The sequence below is a fragment of the Erythrolamprus reginae genome, chromosome 7 (genome assembly GCF_031021105.1).
Source record: "Erythrolamprus reginae isolate rEryReg1 chromosome 7, rEryReg1.hap1, whole genome shotgun sequence".
Lineage (NCBI taxonomy): Eukaryota > Metazoa > Chordata > Lepidosauria > Squamata > Dipsadidae > Erythrolamprus > Erythrolamprus reginae.
Window position 1 is genome coordinate 61,549,661 of NC_091956.1, and position 27,530 is coordinate 61,577,190.

Sequence of the window (27,530 nt, forward strand, 5' to 3'; positions counted from 1 at the left end):
CTGAAGTCTAATTAAGGGATTAATTAATTTTTATTCTTTGGATAAACCATTGTATCTTAAGAAAATATAATTAGCACTTTAAAAAAAAGAAATCACAATTTGAACAAATTATAAAATAAGCTATATTTTCATGGATTTTTTTCTAAGCATTTCAATTTGATAAAAAATAGTTTCATTAGGAAAACTTTTACATTTACAGTGTGCTTTAAATTAACCATCATCAACAAATCAAACTTTTTTCATCACCAGCAAAAATAGAATAATTAGGTTTTAAATGGAATATCAAGTAATTATTTTACATATTATGAAACAGCACATCTTATTATTTTAAAACAGAGAATAATATCCCTGCTAATTAGTATTGATTAATATTGTTAAAAATAAATGTAAACATAAGAAACTGTATAACTTTGAAGCATAGTATATACAAGGCAATAGGCAAACTACACCAAGACAAGTTCTGTCTTTTTCCATTAACAAGTAAGAAATCCAGGACCCACGTTAAAATATAGTTTAACTAATAATAACATATTCAATAATGAAAAAAGGAATATTAGTGCAGTTGTGGACACAATAGCATATTAAAGACAAAAATAATAGTTTTCCAATGTTTTATACTGCAACATCATATCTTTGTACACTAGTACCGAGTTGGGCATATATAATTTCCTAAAATAAATAATTTTAACATCTTAGTGTAAAATCAAGGCATGTTTAGCTAAACCAAATTAAGCATATTGAGGATCTGTGAAATTAACACAGAGAGACATATCCAAACTTGTAGGTATGAATAGAACATACGTTCTATGTTCATTCATATGGTTCTAGGCAAAAGCTATTATGATTTCAGTTATTTCAGAGTATGGAGTCTTAGGAACATGAACAATTTCTACAATTTCTAAAACTACATGGGCAAGGGGAGATGTCTCAGTTCCCCCATGCCTGATGGCAGAGGTAGATTTTAAGAAGTTTATGAAAGGCAAAGAGGGTGGGGGCAGTCCTGGGGGGAGCTGGTTCCAGAGGGTTGGGGCCGCCACAGAGAAGGCTCTTCCCCTGGGTCCCACCAGCCATCATTGTTTAGTCGATGGTACCCGGAGAAGGCCAACTCTGTGGGACCTAACCAGCCGCTGGGATTCGTGCGATAGAAGGCTGTCTCGCAGATATTCTGGTCCGGTGCCATGAAGGGCTTTATAGGTCATAACCAACACTTTGAATTGTGACCAGAAACCGATCAGCAACCAATGCAGACTGCGGAGTGTTGGTGTAACATGGGCATACCTAGGGAAGCCCATGATTGCTCTCGAAGCTGCATTCTGCACGATCTGAAGTTTCCGAACACTTTTCAAAGGTAGCCCCATGTAGAGAGCGTTACAGTAGTCGAGCCTCGAGGTGATGAGGGCATGAGTAACTGTGAGCAGTGACTCCTGGTCCAAGTAGGGCCGCAACTGGTGCAACAGGCGAACCTGGGCAAAAGCCCCCCTCGCCACAGCTGAAAGATGTTTCTCTAATGTGAGCTATGGATTGAGGAGGACGCCCAAGTTGCGGACCCTCTCTGAGGGGGTCAATAATCCCCCCCCCAGGGTGATGGATGGACAGATAGAATTGTCCTTGGGAGGTAAAACCCACAGCCACTCCGTCTTATCAGGGTTGAGTTTGAGTCTGTTAACACCCATCCAGACCCCAACAGCCTCCAGACACCGACACATCACTTCCACTGCTTCGTTGTCTGGACATGGGGTGGAGATGTACAGCTGGGTATCATTGGCGTACTGATGATACCTCACCCCATGCCCTTGGATGATCTCACCCAGTGGTTTCATGTAGATGTTAAATAGCAGGGGGGAGAGGACCGACCCCTGAGGCACCCCACATGAAAACATGTAGTTGAATATAACCAAATAAACATTTTAGAAAATGAAATCTCGTAAGTCAAAATAGATACACTATACTTAAATCAGAAAATTGAATTATACTTATACAGTAGAACCCCGACTTACGAGACTAATTGGTTCCGGAAGGAGGCTCGTAAGTCGGAACGCTCGTATGACGAAACATTGTTTCCCATAGGAAACAATGTAAAGTCAATTAATCCGTGCAACAACAAAAAAAACTGCTGCCGCCGAACGCGGAAGTTAGCGTTCGGCTTCAGGAGACAGCTGCGAAGCGGCACGCGTGTTTTAAAACGTCACAGCCGGCCTGGGGGGCTCGAGGGGAGCCTCCTTCCACGAATCCCAGCGGCTGGTTAGGTCCCACAGAGTTGGCCTTCTCCGGGTACCATCGACTAAACAATGATGGCTGGTGGGACCCAGGGGAAGAGCCTTCTCTGTGGAAGCCCCCAAGCCCCCCAGGCCGGCTGCCACGTTTTAAAACACCGGCGCCGCTTCGCAGCTGTCTCCTGAAGCCGAACGCGGAAGTTAGCGTTCGGCTTCAGGAGACAGCTGCGAAGCGGCGCGCGTGTTTTAAAAGGTTGCAGCCGGCCTGGGGGGCTTGCCAGCACCCCCCCCGAGCCCCCCAGGCCGGCTGCAATCTTTTAAAACACGCGGGATACGAGCGCCAAGGAGCTGTCTCCTGAAGCCGAACGCGGAAGTTAGCGTTCGGCTTCAGGAGACAGCTCCTTGGCGCTCGTATCCCGAATGTGAGCTCGGGAGGCGAACAAAAATGTCGCTCCCCTCCCAGCTCTTATCTCGAGTAGCTCGTAAGTAGAGCTGCTCGTATGTCGAGGTTCCACTGTATATTTATTGTTTTACTTTTATTGTTTTGGAATTTTGTTTTCTGTGCCCCTAGTGAACAGCCAGCTTGAAGATTTTGGTGGACGCTGTTTCTTCTCCTCTTCCTCCTCTGGTTGCTTCTTCCTCCCTGCTCTCCAAAATTTTCTCTTTTAGGTGCTTGCCCTGCAGACTCAGTTGTGTAGGAGTTAAAAGAAAGTCATTTATCACCCTGCAACCTACATCTTTTTGTGTGTTGTCACAATGCCAACAGACATTTCTTTTACAGACTACCCTTGAAGTATTCTAGTGCATAATTTTACTATTTTTTTACCATCTTTTGTAATTCATAGAAACATAGAAACATAGAAGACTGACGGCAGAAAACGACCTCATGGTCCCTCTACTCTGCCCTTATACTATTTCCTGTATTTTATCTTACAATGGATATATGTTTATCCCAGGCATGTTTAAATTCAGTTACTGTGGATTTACCAACCACGTCTGCTGGAAGTTTGTTCCAAGGATCTACTACTCTTTCAGTAAAATAATATTTTCTCACGTTGCTTTTGATCTTTCCCTCAACTAACTTCAGATTGTGTCCCCTTGTTCTTGTGCTCACTTTAGAGTTCTTTAAGAACTCTGGGGTGGATGCCATCTGGACCCATTGCCTTATTTATCTTTAATCGTTCAAGTTCTTCTAAGATATCGGCTTCTAAGATCACGGGAGCTGAATCCGTACAGCTGGAAGCAATGCTATATCCCTCTATAGTATTGTTTTGTAAGATGTCTTTTGAGAGGTGTCCCTCTTCCTGCTTATTATATCTCTAGCTATGCAGCCAAGCATCCTACTTGATTTTCCTACCGCCCAACCACACTGCTCACCCATTTTGAGACTGTCAGAAATCACTACCCCTAAATCCTTCTCTTCTGAAGTTTTTGCTAACACAGAACTGCCAATGCAATACTCAGATTGAGGATTCCTTTTCCCCAAGTGCATTATTTTACATTTGGAAACATTAAACTGCAGTTTCCATTGCTTTGACCATTTATCTAGTAAAGCTAAATCATTTACCATATTACAGACCCCTCCAGGAATATCAACCCTATTGTACACTTTAGAGTCATCGGCAAATAGGCAAACCTTCCCTACCAAACCTTCCCCTATGTCACTCACAAACATATTAAAAAGAATAGGACCCAGAACAGACCCTTGTGGCACACTGCTTGTAACCTGTCTCTGCTCAGAATACTCGCCATTAACAATAACTCTCTGATGTCAATTAACAATAACTCTCCGATTTATAGATTAAATGTTTATATTGGGGTGAATGGGGGCTGTTGGGAGGGAGTGGGTTTAGTGTGGGGTAAATAGAGCCCCCTCTACTGAGTGTACAAACAGAAACAGATGGGGGTTTAGATATGACAGATGGGGGTTTAGATATGATGTGAATGGAATAACGTACCTGCCAGGGAGGAGGGAGGTCACTGGGGTGGGGGAGAGGATCTCCAGGATGTTGCAGAGCCTGAGTATCACAGTTATGATTGGGAGAGGTCGATATAGCGGAAGCCAGGGGGTAGGCTATTCTTGTAGAACCAGGACTCGCTGTCTTATAACAATTACTTGTTACGGCCACTCTGATTCTGGTTCATCGGGTCTATGAATTTTTATTCATCAGAATTCTTAATTCAACTTCAGTAGTGTATTGTACTGTATAGACTCTGAATCTTTTTCATGAGCTCTGATACAGCATGTTTGTAGCCCAAGGCCAACGGCAAGTTGAAAGAACATCCATAACGTAGCAATTTCCTCTTATTCTTTTCATCCAAAAGAAGTGATAAAAATCAGCTTTAATATAATTAAAGATGTTGGTCCATTTGAGTCAGCTTTGGCAATCCTGTTTCAGTGTGGAACAAAACATTTACGTGATAGCTTGCCATCTGAAATAGTTTCCTGTACGATTTAGACTGAATAACATAAAATGTTTTTGAGTAATGCAAAATATATGATCATTATATTTTACTGTGACTTTTAAAAAAATTCAGCATAGATATTTACATTTACAGCTTGATTATGTGCCCACTGTTGTTCCAGATTAGGATTCTTGGCTTGTTTGCACCTTTTCTTAAAATGAATCTGTGGCAAACCACTCTACCAAAAAGATAATCAGGATCTTAATCAGACTCTTAATCTTAATTGGGTCCATGATAAAATAACTGTGCCATCTTTGAATAACAAGATTGCATGATTTTTATTTGTAGCTTAGGGGAATGTTTCACTTTATCTAAACAGTTTCATATAGACTGATATGGAAATTAAATAACCATGGAACACTAATTTAACATCAGTTTTCTTTCTTTGTCATGTAAGTGTTACAGTCTGCTACATTATGAGAATGTTGTTTCTAGAAAAAAATCTGAAAGTTTGCTGCCTTCATTTTACGTTTTTATCCTTTCATTGGTGCAAAATTATTGGCATGCCTGATCTGTTCAATTTGTGTTTAAATCATCATGTGTGATATAAGAAGTCCTTGATACAAACTATATACTTCCATTTAAAGGTGGGTACCTCCCTGTTCATACCGGTTCACTTGAACCGGTAGTGACCACTGGCGACATTACAATGATGTCGCGGATCCAGTATGGTCAGTGCCTGTCTGTGGGTGCCACCAGGAAGGGAGGGAGGAAGGAAGATTATAATGAGAGACAGTGAGAAACAGAGATAAATCTTGCCTTAGCACTTGGCTACTGTTGTGGTTAGCTCTGGCCCAGCTCCTGCCCCAAGGAATGTGGAGGTGGATGTGGGGGGGGAAATCCACATGCCACAGGCCTGTTTTGCTCCCGATAGAATCTGCTGACAAAGTCTCCTCTGACCAAGGAAGTGTGAGTGACAGGGAAGAGGGGAGTTTGGCAGACAGCCCAGGAGGAGATCAATCTTCCTTATCATCCCTGGACGCTGAACAAGAACCTATGACAGACCCACACATGCAGAGAGTGATGCATAGGAGAGAACAACTGAAGGATTATTACAGGAGATAAGTGAGGCCACCTGTGGGGCTGCTGTAATTAGTGCTACAGATAAAAAGAGCAGCGTGCTGATTTAGTCTTGTGGAAGTTTATCTGATTCATAGTTTCATCAAGATCGTGGTTTTGCTGTTTCCCTGTTCAAGACTTGTGTGTGGACTTTCTGGACTTTGGAATTGGACTCAATTTCCCAGTTACTGGGTGAGAAATTGGATTGCATTTAACCTGTGCCTTGTGTGTACCAGAAAATCCCTTTGACATTTAAAAAGGGAGTTTTTTCTGCTTTTCTGTTGATAAAGACTTTTGGTTTTGCTTCTATCGTGTGGTATGTGTCTTTCTGGACTAATTACTCTGTGATTACGGGCGGTTGGGACACACCGGCAGAACAGCTACCAGCAGCCCTGATGCCTTTTGACATGTGGTTTCTTGGGAATGCATTTTGGAGACGTGTGAAAATAAATCCTAAAAAGGCAATAAGTTTGGGATTAAATTCCAAATGATATTGGGACTTTAGGGTAAGGAGACATGTGAAACTGGAGGTTTCTAAAAATCTTATTACAATGAATGTCTAGAGCCAGCCTAGCTCCAGAAGGAGCAAAGGAGATAGGGGTATCCTATGAAGGCCTTAGCTTTTTAGCTCAGGAACAATAGAATAACAGACTTTAGAGGTTTTATAGTCCAACCCCCTGCTCAAGCCGGAAAACTGAGGATGCCAAAATCTGAGTAGAGGGCCTGAGAAAGTTGTCAGTAATAATACTTAGAAGGCACCTTGGGGGGCAGGGAAACCCTATACCATTTCAGAGAAATGGCTGTCCAGTCTCCTCTTGAAAACCTCAAGTGTTGGAGCACCCAGAACTTCTGCAGACAAGGAGTTCCAGTAGTTAATTGCTCTCACTTTCAGGAAATTTCTCTTTAGTTTTAGGTTGCTTTTCTCTTTGTTCAGCTCCGATACAATGCTTCTTGTTTTGCCTTCTGTTTCATTGGAAAACACTTCTTTGTAGCAGCACCTTAAAAGCCTGTTGCCTATCACATTCTTGGACAAAGCATGTGAGCCATTTCCTCCTTTCAGTGGTCCATAAAAGTACATATATAGTATGTAGACATTAAAATGGAAAAAAGGTGAACAACATTTTTACACAACTATAGATATGTTGAGGCTGGGTGTGAGGAGGAATGTCTGGCAGGGGAGGGGAGGGGCCAGGTGAGGCACTCCTTGATGTGAGTTATATTGAGTTGGTCACACACACCCAGTCACATGACCATGAGGCCACACCCACAAAATAAGCTACACCCACAGAACCAATAGTAAAAAAAAAAAATAGAACCCATCCCTGCTTCCAATGCTCTGCTTCTGAGAGAAAAACACATACCCATACTTTTTTGATAAAAGCATTATAACTTTGTTTCCTGGAAGAAGAATATCATCTTCTGTCTATTGAATCCTTAAGATTAATAAGTATCTATGCACTAGGCATGCTGTATTATGCCATTGTATCTCTCTCTTTCCATTTCTGCCTATAACTTCAAAATACACATTCACCTAATATTAATAATAGCAACATATTTGAATGGGATTTATTTTAAATGGACATGCATAGGAGTGGCCAGAGGTCATATAATGTTCTCTGAAAGGCTGAAGGCCACAAACAACAAAACAATAATTTAACATGTGTGAAGTTATTTTTCTTCTTCTTTTGAGGTAATGTCTCAATTTTTCATATGTTCAGCATATTATACCATTATTATCAGTTTTCACATTTTTTTCTTTCTAAAAATGTTCCATCAATTTTTATCAATAAAATTCAGAAGCGCTTTTTATCTTGAGGACATCATACAATTGTGGAACATTTGTTATCCAGCATTAGCATTTAGGATTATAGAATATTTTTTCCAGGAATAAAGGAATATATAAGTTTGGTCAGGTGAACATTACATTTATTGTTGACAGCTAATAATATATACAGTAGTACCTCTAGATACGAGCTGCTCCACATGTGAGTATTCCAAGTTACGAGCCACGACGCGAGCAAAATTTCTGTTCGACACCCGAGCTCAAATTCGGGATACGAGCCGAGCTTCCACTAGGTGGCGCAAGAATCCTTGGTTCTGGTCATCTTGGCGGGGGGAAAACAAAGTCTAAAGGCATTCGTTCGAGATCTGGGTTGATCGATTTATGAGCTCGGGTCTGGAAAGAATTAAACTCGTATGTCGAGGTACCACTGTATATACATTAAAATATATTTCTTTTTATAATGTATAAGGAAGTGCATTTTAGAAACAGACTAAATAGTGGAATATTTAATATTAAAGTAATTTAAACTTGATTGTTACGTATAAAGCAAAATGCTATTTTTGATTTCAATTTTGTAGGTAGCATCCTTGACTGTGGACTCTTGCTCTGATGAACAGGAACCAGGCTATTGCACTGTTAGCAATGTGGCTGTGTCTAGTGATTGGTAAAGATAATTTCCTTTCCTTTTTCACTGTTAGGAACTTTGATCTTATATACTCTGATCTACAAGAGATTAAAAAAAACTGTTTTGAATAAGGATAAGATACAAATCTGAACTCATATGAATTATTAATTCAGTTATTGGAAAAAGCAAAGTGCCATCTTTAATCCATTCCTTTCTTTTAGAAATGACTAATTTCTAATGACTAAGTTAATATCTGTCATGAAAATGCCAGTACAGGTTACAATGTATGACCATTTGTTTAGCAAAGTCCCTGAAATCATGACTATGCCTTCAATTTGGGCCCTTGGCAATAGCATGTATTTATGAACGTTACAGTGTCCGAGGATCTTTTGATCTCCATTTGTGATTGTCCCAACTGGTTTCTGACAAAGTCAGTGCAGGAAATTGAATTTACTTAATGACTAAGTGATTCACTTAATAATTGCAGAGGAAAAAAGTTTGTAAAACAAGATGCAGTCACATGATGGCTCAATGACTGCATTACTTGACAATAGAAATTCATAATTTGTGATCATAATTTGAGAACTTTGCATATAGTCTATGATGAGTACAAAATTGTTTATAACAACTATTTAAATAGATTAAATGTATGTATAATTAACCAAATTCTGAATTAGTAGTTTGAATGGGCAACATTACTGTTATGCATAATCTGGAGTACTCAATGATAGACTATTCATTAAATGTTACTACAAATCAGTTATGACCACTAAATGCTTAGTAGATGTTAATCAAACATAATTAAAAATTATGAACCAATATGGATAATTTTACTCATAAGAAAAGTGAATTTGTAGAGCAATGGACAAGGTGTTTTTTTTTCTGTTTAAAGATGAAACATGTATAGGTCAATAGCCAAATTTAGAGGCAGAAGTTCACATTAGTGTGAATAAAGGTCAGTAGGAAGAGAGGGTACTTTTAAAGTGTCCTAAGGCATCAAAAATGACAAGATGTCAGCAACATGAACAAATCTTCATTCCTACTGTGTAAAAAGAAATAGGATTTTGCTTTGTTTGAGTCCCCATCTTGCATTTTTGTGTGAATTTTTTGAGTTCAATGTTTTTCTTCTGGGCTACATACTGGCATTTGATTTTAAAAGTAATATACAGTGGTACCTCGTGATACGAACCCCTCGCCATATGAACAATCCGAGATACGAACCCGGGGTTTGGAAATTTTTTGCCTCTTCTTCCTAACTTTTTCTGTCTTACGAACCTGCTGCCCGAATGCCAAACCCGGAAGTTCAGCAAAAGTTTGGGTTCGGATGGCTGCCGAGAAGCCCCGCCGCCCGGCTGTCGCCTTTTGAAACAGACGGGGGGTTCTCGGCGTCCTCCCAAACCCGAACGCCAAACCCAAACTTTTGCCGAACTTCCGGGTTCGGTGTTTGGGAGACCGCCGAGAAGCCCCACCGCCTGGCTGTCGCCTTTTTAAACAGCCAGGGGGCTTCTCGGCGTTCTCCCGAACGCTGAACCCGGAAGTTCGGGGTCGGCATTCGCGTTCAGGAGGATGCTGAGAAGCCCCGCCGCCCGGCTGTCAGCTTTTCAAAAGAGCCACAGAGCTGTTGGGCTGGTTGGGAGGCTCAAACGGAGGTGGGGAATCCCGATAGGGAATTCCATGGGCGGAGCTTTGACGTCACGAAGACATCCTTCCTGGAGTCCATGTTTCGGCCGGCCAGGAAGGACGTCTTCGTGACATCAAAGCTTTTCGCCTTACGAACTTTTCGCCTTACAAACCTCTTTCAGGAACCAATTAAGTTCGTAAGACGAGGTATTACTGTATATGGATTAAATGCAAAAAAAAAAGATAATTATGACAATGTACCCCAAAATTACTTAAGGGCTTGAATTAAATTTTAATATAGATAAACCAATTAAAATTAAATTTGTTAAAATATAATTTACTTGCATTCCTTTTTTAAAACTAAGGTCATAGTTGACTTGTATCATAGTTGACTCACCAGGAATCACAATTTGGAAAGGAAAGAGGTATTCTTAGTAAAAGATTTGTTGTAGCAACTATTTGGTGTCCAAATTCAATCAAAATTAAAAATGAAATGTACATAAATAATAATAATAATAATAATAATAATAATAATAATAATAATAATAATAATAATTTATTAGATTTGTATGCCGCCCCTCTCTGAATACTCAAAGACTAAAATGTAATGTTTATGCTTACTGAAAAAACAGTCAAGTACAGCTATGTAAATATACAGAAAAAGGTTGAGTTTCATTTAAATAGTTTTTTGTAAATTTTTTGTGACAAAAATTACAAATTTGCTTATTTATAATTAGTTAATTACTCAGTTCTCATTCATTTTTCCCACTCATAGGACTTTAGACGTACAGCCAAACAGAGTAACCATTGGAGGTATCAAATCACTAGATCAAATCCTTCAAAGAAAAGGACAGGTGGAAAGCCATGATTTTGTGGGTTGCATAATGGAATTTGCAGTCAATGGACGTCCCTTGGAACCAAGCCAAGCATTGTCAGCTGAACGCATCTTAGATCAGTATGTCATTCTTTGACAAGTATAACATGCCCAGATTTTTAGTTATTCTTTTTATAAATTGTTCTAATTTTATTGTGCTATAAATCAGAGTTGACTAATATGGAACTTCATACTTTATTTGGTTTCCCTCCTTTTTTGCATTTATTTCTCTAACTTCACTGTCAGATATCAGACTGAATACTCTTTCTATTGTTAATTGTTTTTGTTTCTATTTAATTTTAGTCCAATTTTTTCCTTAATTTTCATTACAAGAGCTTCTAGAACATTTACACTTCAGACGTTAGAGTAGCATAGTTTATTAATGTTTTTTCGCCCAATTTTTAAACTACACTCATTTTCTTTCTACCCAAGCTCCCTCAATATACATGATGAATAAATAAGGAAATAATATAAATAATGCATCTGGGAAGATCTTAAGTTCAAATTTCTATAGAACTTACAAATATCACTCACTTTTGTTAGAAAACAGAGAAGAGACCATATGTGGTATTCTGATCTGCATAAACATATGTGATAGGTGGAGCAATTGAAATTAAATTTCTTTGTTTATTTAGGTGTCCAAGACTAGAAGGAATTTGTGCAATTAACCCTTGTCAACATGGTGGTACATGTCTGGATCATTGGTCATGGCAACAGTGTAGTTGTAAAGAAGGACTAACAGGAAAACACTGTGAAAAATGTAAATATAATATTTATTTATCTTTTTCATAATTAGCATTTCAATTTTATGTATGGAATGATACATAGTGATTGGACTTATTCTATCAACATATAGAAAGTTAAATATTATACAAATAATTCTATAAGAAATCAACAATTTAAAAATGACGTAATGTATACTTGCAGACATTTTATCACTTTTATCTAGCTTTTTTATCCAAGTACTTAATCTGATTATACTACATAAAGTAAGATAAACTGTTATGCAATAAAAGATGATGATATTATCTATTTTTTCTTCATTATTAAAAAGTAAAAACCAGATTTTCACTCTTTTTTTGTAACTGCATAGAATCATTATTTTCTGCATAGTTGAATTATCTTTAAAATTATATATATATATTTGTTTTCGTAGATTTTCACGGGTATATGTATGTAGATTGTTCTGAGTTCGGGTTTTGCCCCATGTAATATTTTGAGTGTCTATGCGACATTTCAGTGAAATCACATTCGCCATCATCAGGCTGAAGTTGTAAGCTTCGTGCTGCTGTAGATATAGTTTGTTTGCAACTGCCATTTGTTCCTTATAAATAGTGGTGGGGGTGGAGATTTGGTTTGAATGTAGCAAATAGATTGGGTGGCTATGTTTTAATGATTTGATTGATTGGTGGAATCACATTTAGTTGAAGGATTGACATGGTGATGATTATGATATGTTTTTTTGTTTAGGGCTGGTTTCCAAATTTCTGGTAAGCAGGACGTGTCATCACGTTTATTCATGCTGAGGGGGTGTTTTTCTATCTCTATGGCTTCCATGATTATTCTTTTATATACGTGTTCTGTTTTGGAAAGTAATTTAGTTTTTTCGAAGTCAATTTCATGTCCTGTTTTTTTAATGTGCTGGACAAGGGAGGAAGTTTTTTCTTCTTTTTTGACTGTATTTTTATGTTCTGCAATGCGTGCGTTTATTCTTTGATTAGTTTGTCCAATGTATGTGGCTGCACATGTTTTGCATGGTATTAAATACCATGGTATTAAATACCCCCACCACTATTTATAAGGAACAAATGGCAGTTGCAAACAAACTATATCTACAGCAGCACTAAGCTTACAACTTCACCCTGATGATGGTGAATGTGAAAAATTATATATAATTTTTCAGGAAATGGGTAGAAAGCAAACTGGAAATGTCAAGATTTTATTAATGAAATACCAATATTTGTTTTAGATGTTTCAGCTGACACTGCCTTGTCCTTAGAGGGCAAAGGACGTCTTGACTATCACATGAGGCAAAATAGAAAATGGGAGCATATGATGAGATATTATACTGGAAATGCCATTACGGAGCCTCAAAATATGGATAGTCTGGAGGTGAAATTCAGGACAAGGAGTAAAAGTGGAGTATTAATCCATATTCAGGAAAACAGCAACTATACTACTGTGAAGGTAAATATATTTGATTAGGCAGCTAACTATGTAATGTTAGCCGCCCAGAGTCCTTTGGGAGTGGGGCAGCATATAAATCCAAATAATAAATAAATAATAAATGTTCTTTGTGTATTCTGAGTTCATCCTAATTATTGTAGCTTAGAAATACCAGAATGTTGACTAGTGCTGGGCATAGCTCCAGCTACTAAAACAGCTGAATGATTTGGCTTCTAATCAGTTTTGTCTTGACTCCATGTGCTAGGTATTTGAATGGCAGTTGGAACAATGTTAACCACATATATTCTTAATGAAACTTTGCACGCTACAGGTTTTTAAAAACATTTTCTTTTATTAAGTTTTCTTCCTTATTCAGATCCCTATAAAAACATCATGTTCCAATTCAGAATCTTTTAAGCATACCAACACCTAAGTCAATTTTCATGTCAAATTTTAAATTGTTTGGTAAAAGCATTTATATTGAGTTCTAATTAGCCATCTAACTAGATTGATGATTGATTAAGAAGAGAAAGCAATGGATTCAGTCATCAATAATGGCTTTAAATTACTCCTGCTGTGTGTTCAGATCAACTCTAAATGAGAGGGGAGGAAGGGAGAAAGAGAGATAGATAGATTTGGCAATACAGTGTTCCCTCGATTTCTGCGGGGGATGCGTTCCAAGACCGCCCGCGAAAGTCGAATTTCCGCGAAGTTGAGATGCAGAAGTAAATGCACCATTTTTTACTATGGACAGTATCACAAGCCATCCCTTAACACTTTAACCACCTAAATTACCATTTCCCATTCCCTTAACAACCATTTACTCACCATTATTACATAATTATTTATTAAGTGGTTAACAATAATTAATTTTTTTGTTATTTATTTGCAAAAATTATTAGTTTGGCGATGACGTATGACATCATCGGATGGGAAAAACCGTGGTACTGTATAGGGAAAAAAACGCGAAGTATTTTTTAATTAATATTTTTTGAAAAACTGTGGTATAGGCTATTCGCGAAGTTTGAACCTGCTAAAATTGAAGGAACACTGTACTGTGCAAGAGAATAGCATGTGTTCCTATGGAAATCTCATTTCTACATAAAGCTGAAATAAGCTGTCTGTTGTGAGTTATTGATATGTTAGGTATCTCTGGAATACAAAATTACTTTATATGCAGTTTTTAAAAATGCTTTTTTGGTTCACTTTTATAATAAATGATAGAATAGAACAATGGTGACAACACTTTCCTTGTAAACAGAAGGTTACTGATTTAAAAAACAGCAGATTTTTAAATATTATTTGATTTGGCAGATGTACATATTTTTCCTTGTCCAAGTCTCTCTCTCTGTCTCTCTCTCTCGCACTCTCTGTGCCTGTTTTATTGTTCAGTGCACCATTTCATCATTATGTTTAATTTTATAGACACTCAACAAAGAAAAGTTTCATCTCAAGTGTCTTAAAATGATGAAATATTGTTCTGGTCAATTTATTGTTAAAAATGGAAAAGTACAGCAAGTCAGCAGTAGATATGTCAGCAATGTAGACAAGTAGACATTTGATAATGACAATGCACAAAGGCCTTGTGGAACGCAAGCCAATGGTTGTATGGATCATGCTGATTAGTGTTGAAGAAAGTTTAAAAGCTTGTATAATATTCTACATATGGATTCATATTTCTGTGGAAATAATACTTCTTCATAAACCTTAAATAACAAAATTTTGAGTAATAGCTATTACTTACTGTACATATTTGTAGAATGCATAAATACTTGAATTGCATAATGTTTGTGGAAGGTTTTTACTAGTTTTGTCCAGCAATGTGATCACACAAAACCATTTAAGCACTTAAACCATTGTGCACACAATCTGTAGGCATTAAAGTCTACATAAACATCTATTTCTTAAACATTTCCTCTGTTTTTTAACTGCAGATAAAAAATGGCAAAGTGCAGTATGTTTCTGATGCTGGAGTAGGTGGAAAGGTGGAAAGAAGTATTCCTGAAGCTTATGTTTCCGATGGTCACTGGCATCTTCTGTTAATTGAAAAGAATGGGACTTCCACACTGATCACTGTTGACAAGATGCATAGTCGAGACATTCTACACGTCACACAAGATTTTGGAGGATTAAACGTCTTGACAATTTCTCTTGGTGGGATCCCAATTAACCATCTTTCTAGAAGCAGTGAACCAGGTAAGAAGAAAAATAATAACATGAATAGTCAATTTCAGATAAGGGATATACAGTAGTCCCTCGCTATACCGTGCTTCACCTACTGTGGCTTCACTTCATCGCGGGTTTCTGAGGAAGTCGATCGGCAGATTTAAATAGCCCGCCAAACTCGATCAGCAGGTTTTTCAAAAAAATAAATAAATATCTAAAATTGTAAATACTGTATTTAAATACTGTATCTAAAATAAATACTGTGTGGGAAGGGTTTATAAACACTTAAAACAATGAAAACTTACCAAACAATTACAATATAAATACTTAAATAAGTACTATCAGTCGATAAATTCCCCATCGCGGATTTCACCTATCGCGGCCTGGTCTGGAACGTAACACCAGCGATAGGTGAGGGACTACTGTAATAATAATAATAATAATAATAATAATACAAATGCAGAAGCAGTTAATACAAGGCTATCTTAATTTAAAATAGCAGAGGGATTGAATAAACATCTAAAGTTCCAGAATCCATTTGTGCATTATATAAGATTCCTAGTCTTCCCTGAATTTATGTGGAAATTAAAGTCCTGTAATGCACTGGTCATGAACTGCATCATAATAGTGTAACAAAGGTTTTTTTAAACTTAGTCTGTATCCAAAAAAGGGGCAGAATTTATTCATAACCTTTTAAAAATTGTATGATGCTTTGGAATATTCAATAGTGCCCAGTCTTTTCAGTACCCATCTTATAATAACTCATTTAAGCAGAAGCATGCATTGTAATTTTTAATCACCATATGATATTAGTATAATTGTTTAATTGTCTATACTGTGCTAAAAAGCTTATTTGTTATTATATTTTTGCCTGGTTTATTTTTAAATATATAAAATTAATTCATATTCAGATACTAAGGACTAATGAAAGCAGTATAGATGATGTTTTAGATTTATTTATATGAAAATTATTTATTTTAAGGAATTTTCATCATATAAGGAATTGTAATTGCTGTAATTTTATTCTGCTTTTTCATTGGGTACAATATAAATAATTAAATCAGCGGTTGGTTCCAGTTTTCTTCACTGCCGGTTCGCTTAGGGACATGGTCTATGTGCATGCTCTGTGCTAAAACACAGCTTATGCACAGGCACAGAAGCAAAAAAACAAGATTGTGTCTATGGCACTGCGGAGAGGACCAGCTTAGGTGCGTCGCAAGGCTGGGTTGCTGCCTGTTCCAGCGATCCAGGCCACCAAGTTACTCCTGGTTCTTTAGAACCAAGAGGAACCCACTTCTGAATTAAATCAACAATAACCTCAATTCTTTAAGGCAGTGTTTTTCAACCAGTGTGCCGTGGCACACTAGTGTGCCGCGAGACATGGTCAGGTGTGCCGCGAAGCTCAGAGAGAAAGAAAACAAGAGAAAGAAAGAAAGAGAGAGAAAGAAAGAAAGAGCAAAGAGAGAGAGAAAGAAAATAAGAGAGAAAGCAAGCAAGAGAGAGAAAGAAAGAAAGAGAAAGAGAACAAGAGAGAAAGAAAGCAAGAGAGAGAGCAAGAGAGAGAAAGAAAGAAAGAAAGAGAGGGAGGGAAGGTGGGAGAGAGAAAGATATAGAGGGAGGTAGGGAGGGAGAGAGAAAGAGCAAAAAAGAGGAAAGAAGGAAGAGAGAAAGAAAGGGATGGAGAGAGAAAAAAAGAGGGAGCGAAAGAGGGAGAGAGAAATGGAGCGAAAGGAAGAGAGAATTTTTTTGTCCAAACTTTTTTTAGCGCCCCCCCCCCCCAATGTGCCCCATGGTTTTGTAAATGTAAAAAATGTGCCTTGGCTCAAAAAAGGTTGAAAACCACTGCTTTAAGGTGTGAATAAAATGATGTGAATAAAACCAATTTTTCCTCCAACACTGGCGATTTTTAAGATTGGACCATCATTTATTTGAAATGGTATAAAGCAGGTGTGTCGCACTGGCAGCTCATGAGCCAGATGCATCACACACATCTGAGCTCTGTGAATGGGAAAAATGTCATGATATATCATGTGACAGCAACATGACATGTCAAGTTTGAAACCCGTGATATAGAGAGATTTCTGCTTGAGCCAGGGGGTTGAACTAGAAGTCCTCTAAGTTCCTTTCCAACTCTATTATGCTGTTAACGTGTATCGTTTAGTCAAATATACCCCCTACTTTAATATGTAATAAACCTGTGGGATATTTTCCCCCAATGTAATGGGTGCTTTATGTTAAAAAGCTATAAGAATCTGCCATGTAGAAATGTAAATTCCATTTTTATACCATGTTTTCTTAATATTTAATTATACTTCATATGCCATGCCAAAGTTATAGAAAGTTATAACTGCATGAACTTGGATGTTCATAAATATCAACAGAAAAAAATAAGGAAAAATTAGTACCGGTACGTATAACAATTCAATATACATACAAAAGTAATGGAGAAAAACACATTTGAAGAAAAATGTTCTGGGCAATTTTCCCACTGCACAGTAAAAAAATTACTTGATACCCCTCTCTTTAGATTACATTGCAAATTCCTAAAGCTCTTTGAAATATGTTTGTGAGTGACATAGGGGAAGGTTTGGTAGGGAAGGTTTGCCTATTTGCCGACGACTCTAAAGTGTGCAATAGGGTTGATATTCCTGGAGGCGTCTGCAATATGGTAAATGATTTAGCTTTACTAGATAAATGGTCAAAGCAATGGAAACTGCAGTTTAATGTTTCCAAATGTAAAATAATGCACTTGGGGAAAAGTAATCCTCAATCGGAGTATTGTATTGGCAGTTCTGTGTTAGCAAAAACTTCAAAAGAAAATGATTTAGGGGTAGTGATTTCTGACAGTCTCAAAATGGGTGAACAGTGCAGTCAGGCGGTAGGGAAAGCAAGTAGGATGCTTGGCTGCATAGCTAGAGGTATAACAAGCAGGAAGAGGGAGATTATGATCCCGCTATATAGAATGCTGGTGAGACCACATTTGGAATACTGTGTTCAGTTCTGGAGACCTCACCTACAAAAAGATATTGACAAAATTGAATGGGTTCCAAGACGGGCTACAAGAATGGTGGAAGGTCTTAAGCATAAAACGTATCAGGAAAGACTTAATGAACTCAATCTGTATAGTCTGGAGGACAGAAGGAAAAGGGGGGACATGATCGAAACATTTAAATATATTAAAGGGTTAAATAAGGTCCAGGAGGGAAGTGTTTTTAATAGGAAAGTGAACACAAGAACAAGGGGACACAATCTGAAGTTAGTTGGGGGAAAGATCAAAAGCAACATGAGAAAATATTATTTTACTGAAAGAGTAGTAGATCCTTGGAACAAACTTCCAGCAGATGTGGTAGATAAATCCACAGTAACTGAATTTAAACATGCCTGGGATAAACATATATCCATCCTAAGATAAAATACAGAAAATAGTATAAGGGCAGACTAGATGGACCATGAGGTCTTTTTCTGCCGTCAGACTTCTATGTTTTCTGTTTCTATGAAACCTAGAGATATTATTATTCATTCCAATCACAGTTCAAGAGCAATCGTTGTCTTCTTTTTTTCAACTGAATTGAAAATGTTCAATTGAATGTCTTCAGTAAAATAAATAGTATTTCTTGTTAGTGTTATGCAGATGTAATGATATATGGATGAGTTGATTCAGTCCATAACATGTATAGTTCATCTATGTTCAAAAATATTTAAAGAACATAAAATATAACATGGAATGGAATGGAATAGAATAGAATTGAATTATTTATTTATTGGCCATGTGTGATTGGACACACAAAGAATTTATCTTTAGTGCATATGTACAGGATGTGAAGGTTCTGTAAATATTTTCACAGCCCACTTTTGACTCGTACAGTATACAAGTTCTCAATGGAAGGCAGTTTGGTAGTAATTATTTTTTTCTGCAGTTCTAATTATCTTCTGAAGTGTCTGTCAACCCAAGTGTTGGGTTGCAAAACCAAACCAGACATTATATGCAGATGACAGACTCTATAATTCCTCTGTAGAAGTGTTTGTAGCTGTCATTTAGGACATTTCTAGGTGGAACCAGAACAGGATACCTTTCTGCCAAAGTATATTCTCATTTGAACTCAGATTCCTTTGCTTAACCTGTATTAGAGTTTGAGATAAAGACTAGTCCATTTGGGCTGGCTAGTTGTGAGCTAATTAATCATATTTAGCCCTGTAGATTTTGCCAACCATAAGGGCAACAGCAAAGACATCATTTTATTATTAAATATAATATATACCGTATATACTCGAGTATAAGCCGAGTTTTTCAGCCCAAAAAATGGGCTGAAAAACACAGCCTCGGCTTATACTCGGGTCATTGACAAAGTCACCACACGAGGGCGCCATTGCTTGAGCCAGAGCGAGGAGGCACCAGCTTTTGTCCCCTCTCGCACGCCGTAGTTCCTCTCCCTAGCTCAAGCAGAGGCAGCCATTTGCTCCAACCGAGAGGGGAAAAAAGCAATGGTGAGTAACTATTCCTTGCTCTCTCTGCATTGGTATTTTGTGGTAGTTGCTGTCCTTGCTTGGATAGGATCTAATAATGTGTTATGAGGCAGAGCTAGACAGGAATTCTTTTTCTATCTGTCTATCTTTCTATCTAACTATTTTTCTATCTATCTATCTATCTATCTATCTATCTATCTATCTGTATCTATTTCTATCTATCTATCTATTTTTCTATCTGTCTGTCTGTCTATCTATCTTTCTATCTATATCTATCTGTATCTATCTATCTATCTATCTATCTGTATCTATTTCTATCTATCTATCTATTTTTCTGTCTGTCTGTCTGTCTGTCTGTCTATCTTTCTATCTATATCTATCTATCTATCTATCTATCTATCTATCTATCTATCTATTTGGTTTTCTATGCTGATAACCTCACAGCAGCTAATGCTGAAGCTCTTCTTTGGATACACTTATTTATTTGTTTGTTTGTTTGTTTGTTTGTTTAATTGGATTTGTATGCAATCCCTCTCCAAGGACTCAGGGTGGCTCACAGCATATATAAAAACAGAACAATAATGTAAATCCAATTAATGATGAGAAGGAATCCAGTTTTGAAGGATTTTAACTCTTAGGTTTTAGCTTTGTTCCTGATCGAGCTACTTTTTTTACTTTTTAATTTATTGTTAATATTGTTAATTTGTTTACCCTCTTTTAAATTTACAGAGCTAGTTTACTGGTTTTCTTTAAAATAAATATTCTAAAACATGTCTCAATTAATGTAATTTTATTGTTTTCCATTTTTATAAGTTACCAGTAGCCACTGCATTTTCTAACCTCGGCTTATACTCGGGTCAATACGTTTTCCCAGTTTTTGTGGCAAAAATTGGTGCCTCGGCTTATACTCGGGTCGGCTTATACTCGAGTATATACGGTACACCTTGTACGTAAGCCCCAGGTCACAGCCTACTTTTAGCCTTGAACTATTTAGAACAGGGTAAAGATGTGGCAGGTGAGTGTGTGTGCACACGCAACCCCACTTTCACAAACAGTGAGGGACCATGTATGCACATGTGCCATTTGCGCAAGCTGCTTGTGCAGATGGAACTGTGACAGAACTATCTGTCTTAACTAAAGCTGTTAGGAATGTGTTCTAAGAATCTTGTGTGCTGTCATTCCTGCCAATACTGACAGGGCAAACCAGTAGTGTATAAAACAGATCAAACCTCATTCTTGTCTAGCACAGAAGATGTTACCTAGTTTCATAGTGAAATTATTGCAAGAACACCAAGGATCCCATAGCTCAACCCTAAGCTAAAAGTATTATATTCTACCCAGTGATGGACTACCAAAATTTTTACTACCACACTGTGGGCATGACTTATGCATTTTGTTTCAACATCTTTCAGTGCAAATTGAGTGGTCTGGGGTGGAGCTCCATTTTCGCTACCCCACTGCATCTCCCCCCCAATCTGGGCAGTAGCCCACCCCTGATTATCTACTATATAAAGTGTACGTACACACACACATGCACAGCTCTTCTAAAATTATACACATTCAACCTCATTTACTGCGATAGGAAAAACATACAAAGAGCTCAAAAGGGGAAAAAAGAAAAAAAAAATCAAAATTTTGCTACCGGTTCTGCATACCTGACCGTACTCGTAGGAGCCCATTACTGCTTCTATCAATTAAAAAGACTAACACTGGGCAGAGAATTCAGATGCCGTGCTTATAACTGCCAAGATCAGTTCATATAGTTCATATGTACAGTGGAACCCCGACATAAGAGCTGCTCTACTTAAGAGCAACTCGAGATAAGAGCTGGGAGGGGAGAGATATTTTTGTTCTACTTACAAGCCCAAATTCGAGATACAAGCGCCAAGGAGCTGTCTCCTGAAGCCAAACTCTAACTTCCGCGTTCGGCTTCAGGAGACAGCTGCGAAGCGGCGCGCGTGTTTTAAAAGGTTGCAGCCGGCCTGGGGGGCTCGGGGGGTGCTTGCAGCTTTCTTTCTTGCTCTTTTTCTTTCTCTCTTTTACCTTCCCTTCCTCTATTTCTTCTTTTCTTTCTCCTTCCCACCTTCTTCCCTCCCTCCCTCATTTCACTCATTCCTCTCTTACTCTCCCCTTTCATAAGTTTCCTTGCTTCCTTCCTCTGTTCCTGTCCCTTCCCCCTTTCTTTCTTTCTTTCTTTCTTGCTTTTTCTTTCTCTCTTTTACCTTCCCTTCCTCTATTTCTTCTTTTCTTTCTCCTTCCCACCTTCTTCCCTCCCTCCCTCCCTTCACTCATTCCTCTCTTACTCTCCCCTTTCATAAGTTTCCTTGCTTCCTTCCTCTGTTCCTGTCCCTTCCCTCTTTCCTTCCTTCCTTCCCACCCTCCGTCCATTCATTCACCCATTCCTCTCTTGATCGCTTAAAGCCGGTCCCTGGTGCAAAAAGGGTTGGGGACCTCTGTCCTACAGGATTGGGTGGCAGAGAAGTTGAACATATGTAAATTTAAAACTTTAAGAAAGTTTACAAGTTAAGTGAAAGAAACTTCATTATTCATTTATATGTACATGTACATTTCTTCATTAAAAACATGTCTTTCTGCATAATTTAGACTAACTTTGTGAGTTTTTTGAGGGCTGGAACCAATTAAAATTATTTACATTAATTCCTATGGGGAAAAGTCGTTCGAGATAAGAGCTGCTCGACTTAAGAGCCCAGGTCCAGAACGAATTAAACTCGTATCTCGAGGTACCACTGTATATTATAAATATGATATATTATATCATACAGTTCATATGTATGTGAAAGTGAATCTAGAGTTATCATTGCAAGAATAATGACCAGGTTCACATGATCATGCTTTGGACATGGTTATAATACTAAGGAATGGGAAAAGGTGGGTGGGGAGGACAGTTACCAATAAGATCGGTGAATTCAGTTACAGCAATGACGGGTGCATTGCTTTAAAATATGAAGGGCCAGGCTTGGAACACATCACCCTGAGAAAATCTAATTTTGTGGTCACAAATGATGACCACAAAAATGACTTGAAGGCCCATAATTTTCATTACAGTAAAGGATAAGCACAGAAAGTCAATTTAGAATAACAAATCTAAAAAAAATGTGTAACTTTACTATCTTCATTGGTTCACACTTTCACTCCAAATAAAGTTTATTTTCCCATGGTCCTTGACCTCACATAATTTACAACTTGTGGAATGGGCAAAAAACCATTCCTGTATCATTATACAGTAGAGCCAGGGTGAATGGACTACCACTATCATAGATGAACTACAACAGATCCTGAGGCACGGAATATATCTTTATCTACACAGTACAGCTAATTATGTTAAGATGGTGTTGTAATCCTGGAGGATTATGATTCTACGTGCTTCTTAAGTTCTTACCCATACAGACATTCATCAACCACACCAGGAAGACACAATTACTCATATTACTTTGCTTGGTTTAATATGCCCACATTTAAGAAAAATAAACTTTATTTCAAATTTTCTTCTTTTTTCTACTCAGAATTGATTAAATGTGAGTCAGTTGCCAAGCATCTGAATGTAGATCGGGTGAACAGGGCGATGCTGCAACAATTTTAGGTGTGCAAAATGGCCATAAATCACTTTTTTTCAGTGCCATTGTAAATTTGAAAGGTCACTAAATGAACTGTTGTAAGTCAAGGACTACCTTACAGGACATCAGTACAGGATTTTATATTATGGCATAAACTAATTTCTGATCATGTTTAATCCATAGAATGTTTTATAAAGTTATTTCAGCTATAAAGGAGTTATGGGTTTCAGATTTTGGATGCATTTTGTAACATAACATAAATATTAGATTTGTTACTGTACAGTGGTACCTCAAGATACGAACCCCTCGTCTTACGAACAACTCGTGATACGAACCCGGGGTTCAGCAAAATTTTGCCTCTTCTTACGAACTTTTTTCGAGTTACAAACCTGCATTCGGAGACTGCTGGGAAGCCGCGCGGCTGTTTTAAAAGGTGACAGCCGGGCGGCGGGGCTTCCCAGAAGTCTCCCGAACACCGGTTCGTAACTCGAACAAAGTTCGTAAGAAGAGGCAAAATTTTGCTGAACCCCGGGTTCGGTTCGGGAGGTTGCTGGGAAGCCCCCCAGGCCGGCTGCGACCTTTTAAAACACCCGCGCCGCTTCGCAGCTGTCTCCTGAAGCCGAACGGCAAACCCAAACTTCCGCGTTCGGCTTCAGGAGACAGCTGCGAAGCGGCGCGGGTGTTTTAAAATGTCACAGCCAGCCTGGGGGGCTTGTCAGCACCCCCCGAACCCCGAACCCGGGTTCGGGGGGGGTGCTGGGAAGCCCCCCAGGCTGGCTGTCACCTTTTAAAACAGCCGGAAAGCCGTTTTTTTGCGGGGGGGTTTTGGTTGCACGGATTAATTGACTTTACATTGTTTCCTATGGGAAACAATGTTTCGTCTTACGAACCTTTCGTCTTACGAACCTCCTCCTTGCACCAATTAAGTTCGTATCATGAGGTATTACTGTACATTGTTTTTATTGTGAGCCACCCCGAGTCTATGGAGAGGGGCGGCATACAAATCTAAATAATAATAATAATAATAATAATAATAATAATAATAATAATAATAATAATAATAATAATAATAATAATAACCCATTTAAGATATTTTGCTTCAAAACATTTTGCCCTATGGTGTATTGTTTTGGCTATTAAGGAGTACAGGAATCACAAGTTTTAATTGTATATAATTTAAAATAGTTTTTGACAGAGTGTACATTGTTTTTTGATGGTGCCAGATGTTGAGGGATCTACACATTTATTGATTGGTTGATTGATTGATTGATTGATTGCTTATATCCTGTCTTGGGGTTGGGCTGAGTGAGAATGACTGACTCAAGGCCACTTAGCTGTTTTTCATGGTTAAGGAAGAACTAGAGTTCACATTCTCCTGGTTTCTAGACTGGGGCCTTCATCCCAAACTGATTATGATATATTACTGACTTTCTGTAAATGCTAAATGTTTAAATTTAGTGTTGATTAAAGTTGTTCCTACCTAATTGTCATAAATACAGAGCCAGTCTGGCATCGGGCAAAAAGTCCCACGAAAGCCAGCAAGATATGTTTGGCCCAATCTATCTCTCATGCCAAATCAATTGACAGGGTTTTTGTTGGGGGGAAACAGGAGAGAAAATGTGTCTTGGATATTTGACACCTTAAGTTTATATTAAAAAATAATAAAGGTAGGAAATAAAGTTTATATGACAGGTATATGTAGTACGTTTATTTTGGTTTAGGAATGTGACCTAAATCCCATTTGAGGATTATTGCTTTATAAGATTATTTTTATACATTACATTGTCAATTAAAATTGTTAAATTAGTTAAACTGCAACTTTCAAATCCATTTTTTTTCTTCTGTTTTCTTAGATTTTGATGGATGCATTGCCTACCTGAAATATGGTGACGAAAGCCTTCCCTTCACAGGACAACATAGCCTTGCTACCATATCTAAATCAGATTCCTCTGTGAAGATTGGCTGTCGAGGTCCCAACATCTGTGCCAGCAATCCTTGTAGAGGAGAACTAATGTGTATTAACCAGTGGTATACATATGAATGCGTTCATCCTGGAGCCTGTGCATCTAACCCCTGTCGCAATGGAGGCACTTGTGAACCTGACGAAAGAGCTGGATTTATTTGCAGTTGTCCAGAATCACACACCGGAACAACCTGTGAAATACTAGTTGTGTGCCTTGGTGCCATATGTGCCCACGGAAATGTATGCAAAGCAGGAATAAATGGCGCCTATGAATGTATTCCTCAGCTCTATCCAGCTGAACTTTCTTTACCACTATGGGCGGTTCCAGCCATTGTGTGCAGCTGTGCTACTTTGTTGGCGTTGCTTGTGCTTAGCCTGATCCTGTGCAATCAGTGCAAAGGAAAGAAGGCAAAAGTTCCAAAAGAAGAGAAGAAAACAAAGGAAAAGAAAAAGAAGGGCAGTGAGAACGACGCATTTGATGATCCTGATAACATCCCGCCCTACGGTGATGATATGACCATCCGGAAGCAACCTGAAGGAAACCCGAAACCTGACATAATCGAAAGAGAAAATCCTTATCTCATATTTGATGAAACAGATATATCACACAACACAGAAACTATACCCAGTGCTCCTCTAGCTTCCCCAGAAACAGAGATAGAACACTATGACATTGATAATGCAAGCAGTATAGCTCCTTCAGATGCAGACATCATTCAGCACTATAAGCAGTTCCGAAGTCACACTCCTAAATTTTCCATTCAAAGGCACAGTCCATTAGGGTTTGCAAGACAGTCGCCTATGCCCTTGGGAGCAAGTAGCCTAACCTACCAACCGTCATATAGTCAAGGTCTAAGGACGACTCCACTAAATCACTCTGCTTGCCCTACACCAAGCCATCTTTCTCGTCATAGCCCTGCTCCATTCTCCAAAGCATCCACTTTCTACAGAAATAGTCCAGCAAGGGAAATGCATCTTTCTATAAGAGAAGGGAGCCCTTTGGAAATGCACAATGAAGTCTGCCAAACTGCTATCTTTAATTATCCCAGTAGATTAAGCAGAAGAAGCAAGAGTCCTCAAATGATTACAGGTCATAGTTCCAGACCTGGAAGTCGCTTAAACCAACCAATAGGACAAATTTCCCTTGAAAGTGGTCCTCCTGTAGGGCTTTCTATTGAAGAAGTAGAAAGACTTAACACTCCACGCCCTAGAAATCCAAGCATTTGCAGTGCTGATCATGGAAGGTCTTCTTCCGAGGAAGACTGCAGAAGGCCTCTGTCAAGAACAAGAAATCCAGCTGATGGTATTCCAGCTCCAGAATCATCATCTGACAGTGATTCCCATGACTCTTTTACATGTTCTGAGATGGAATATGATCGCGAAAAACCCATGGTGTATACGTCAAGAATGCCCAAACTATCTCAAGTTAATGAATCAGATGCTGATGATGAAGACAATTATGGTGCTAGACTTAAGCCTAGGAGATATCCAGGCCGCAGAGGAGAGGGTGGTGGTCCTGTGGGTGCCCAAGCACCTGCACCTGCATCCAGCATTAATGATACTTCCCCTTTGAAACTTGGACCACAAGGAGGGAATTTCAACTGGGACAACCTTTTGAACTGGGGCCCTGGATTTGGGCATTATGTGGATGTTTTTAAAGATTTAGCATCTCTTCCAGAAAAGACAGCAGCAAATGTAAGTGAAGAGTGCAGAAATGGTACAACACAACCAAAAGATGGAGAAGCTGAACAGTATGTATAGAACTGACATTATCAAAATACAAGTACATAAAATACTCAAGCCATTTTATCAGTGTAGATAAAAAGGACATACTTTGTTTTAACCAGGGCCAGTGGTTAGACACATTTAAAATAATTACAACTATGCTGCTGAGAAGGACAAATATGGTGTTTTGTTTTTTTTATTTAATTACAATTGGTTAAATTTGTTTCTACTGCATGCATTATATTTTCAAGCAAAATATCTTATATGTGGCAACCTGATCTTTATCCTTTATTTCTTGTTTGGTTTGTGATTTTTAAATTAAGAATGATTAGCTCTAAAAATGGCTGCAAAATGTTTTGTTGTGAAGGGCGTGCTTGTACACAAGTTGAATATGTTGTTTCGAAATGTAAAAATATCAACCATGTTGATTTGTTGAGAGAAGCAATTTTGCAGATGCTGAATGAAGGAATGAAATTATCGTATTCTTCCTGACACTATACATTTCCTATCCGCCAGTTGTTCAAATCTGAATATTTCAAACAATGATAATCTTAAACTTATTATTGTTTTATGTTCAAGGGGTCCTCTTAACCAGTTCAAGCTCATGAGCACTTTAGGATTGCATTATTTTTGACAAGGATGTGTGAGAACTTCTGAATGATTCCCACCCACCCCTTGTTTCCCCAAATTGCAGTATTTTTAGCTTTTATGGAAACTGATATACATTATAAAATTGAACAAACAACAGAGTTTATAAAACAGATAATGTGGTTGAGTGCAAAGTGAGAATAGAAAATTTAACTCTGTTGGTTCCAATTAATACCACTTTGG

At 38.2% G+C, this 27,530-nt stretch overlaps 1 protein-coding gene across 1 annotated transcript in view; it reads left to right on the top strand.

The window, feature by feature from the left end:
• Positions 1-27,181, top strand: part of FAT4 (FAT atypical cadherin 4) — a 135,996-nt gene extending 108,815 nt beyond the window's left edge. Inside the window, exons 12-17 of the mRNA XM_070757692.1 lie at positions 8,100-8,185; positions 10,542-10,721; positions 11,276-11,400; positions 12,610-12,827; positions 14,741-15,002; positions 24,865-27,181. Coding sequence (XP_070613793.1) covers positions 8,100-8,185; positions 10,542-10,721; positions 11,276-11,400; positions 12,610-12,827; positions 14,741-15,002; positions 24,865-26,735 — 2,742 coding nt within the window. The 3' untranslated portion in view covers positions 26,736-27,181. The remainder of the gene's footprint in view (positions 1-8,099; positions 8,186-10,541; positions 10,722-11,275; positions 11,401-12,609; positions 12,828-14,740; positions 15,003-24,864) is intronic.
• The last annotated feature ends 349 nt before the right edge of the window (positions 27,182-27,530 follow it).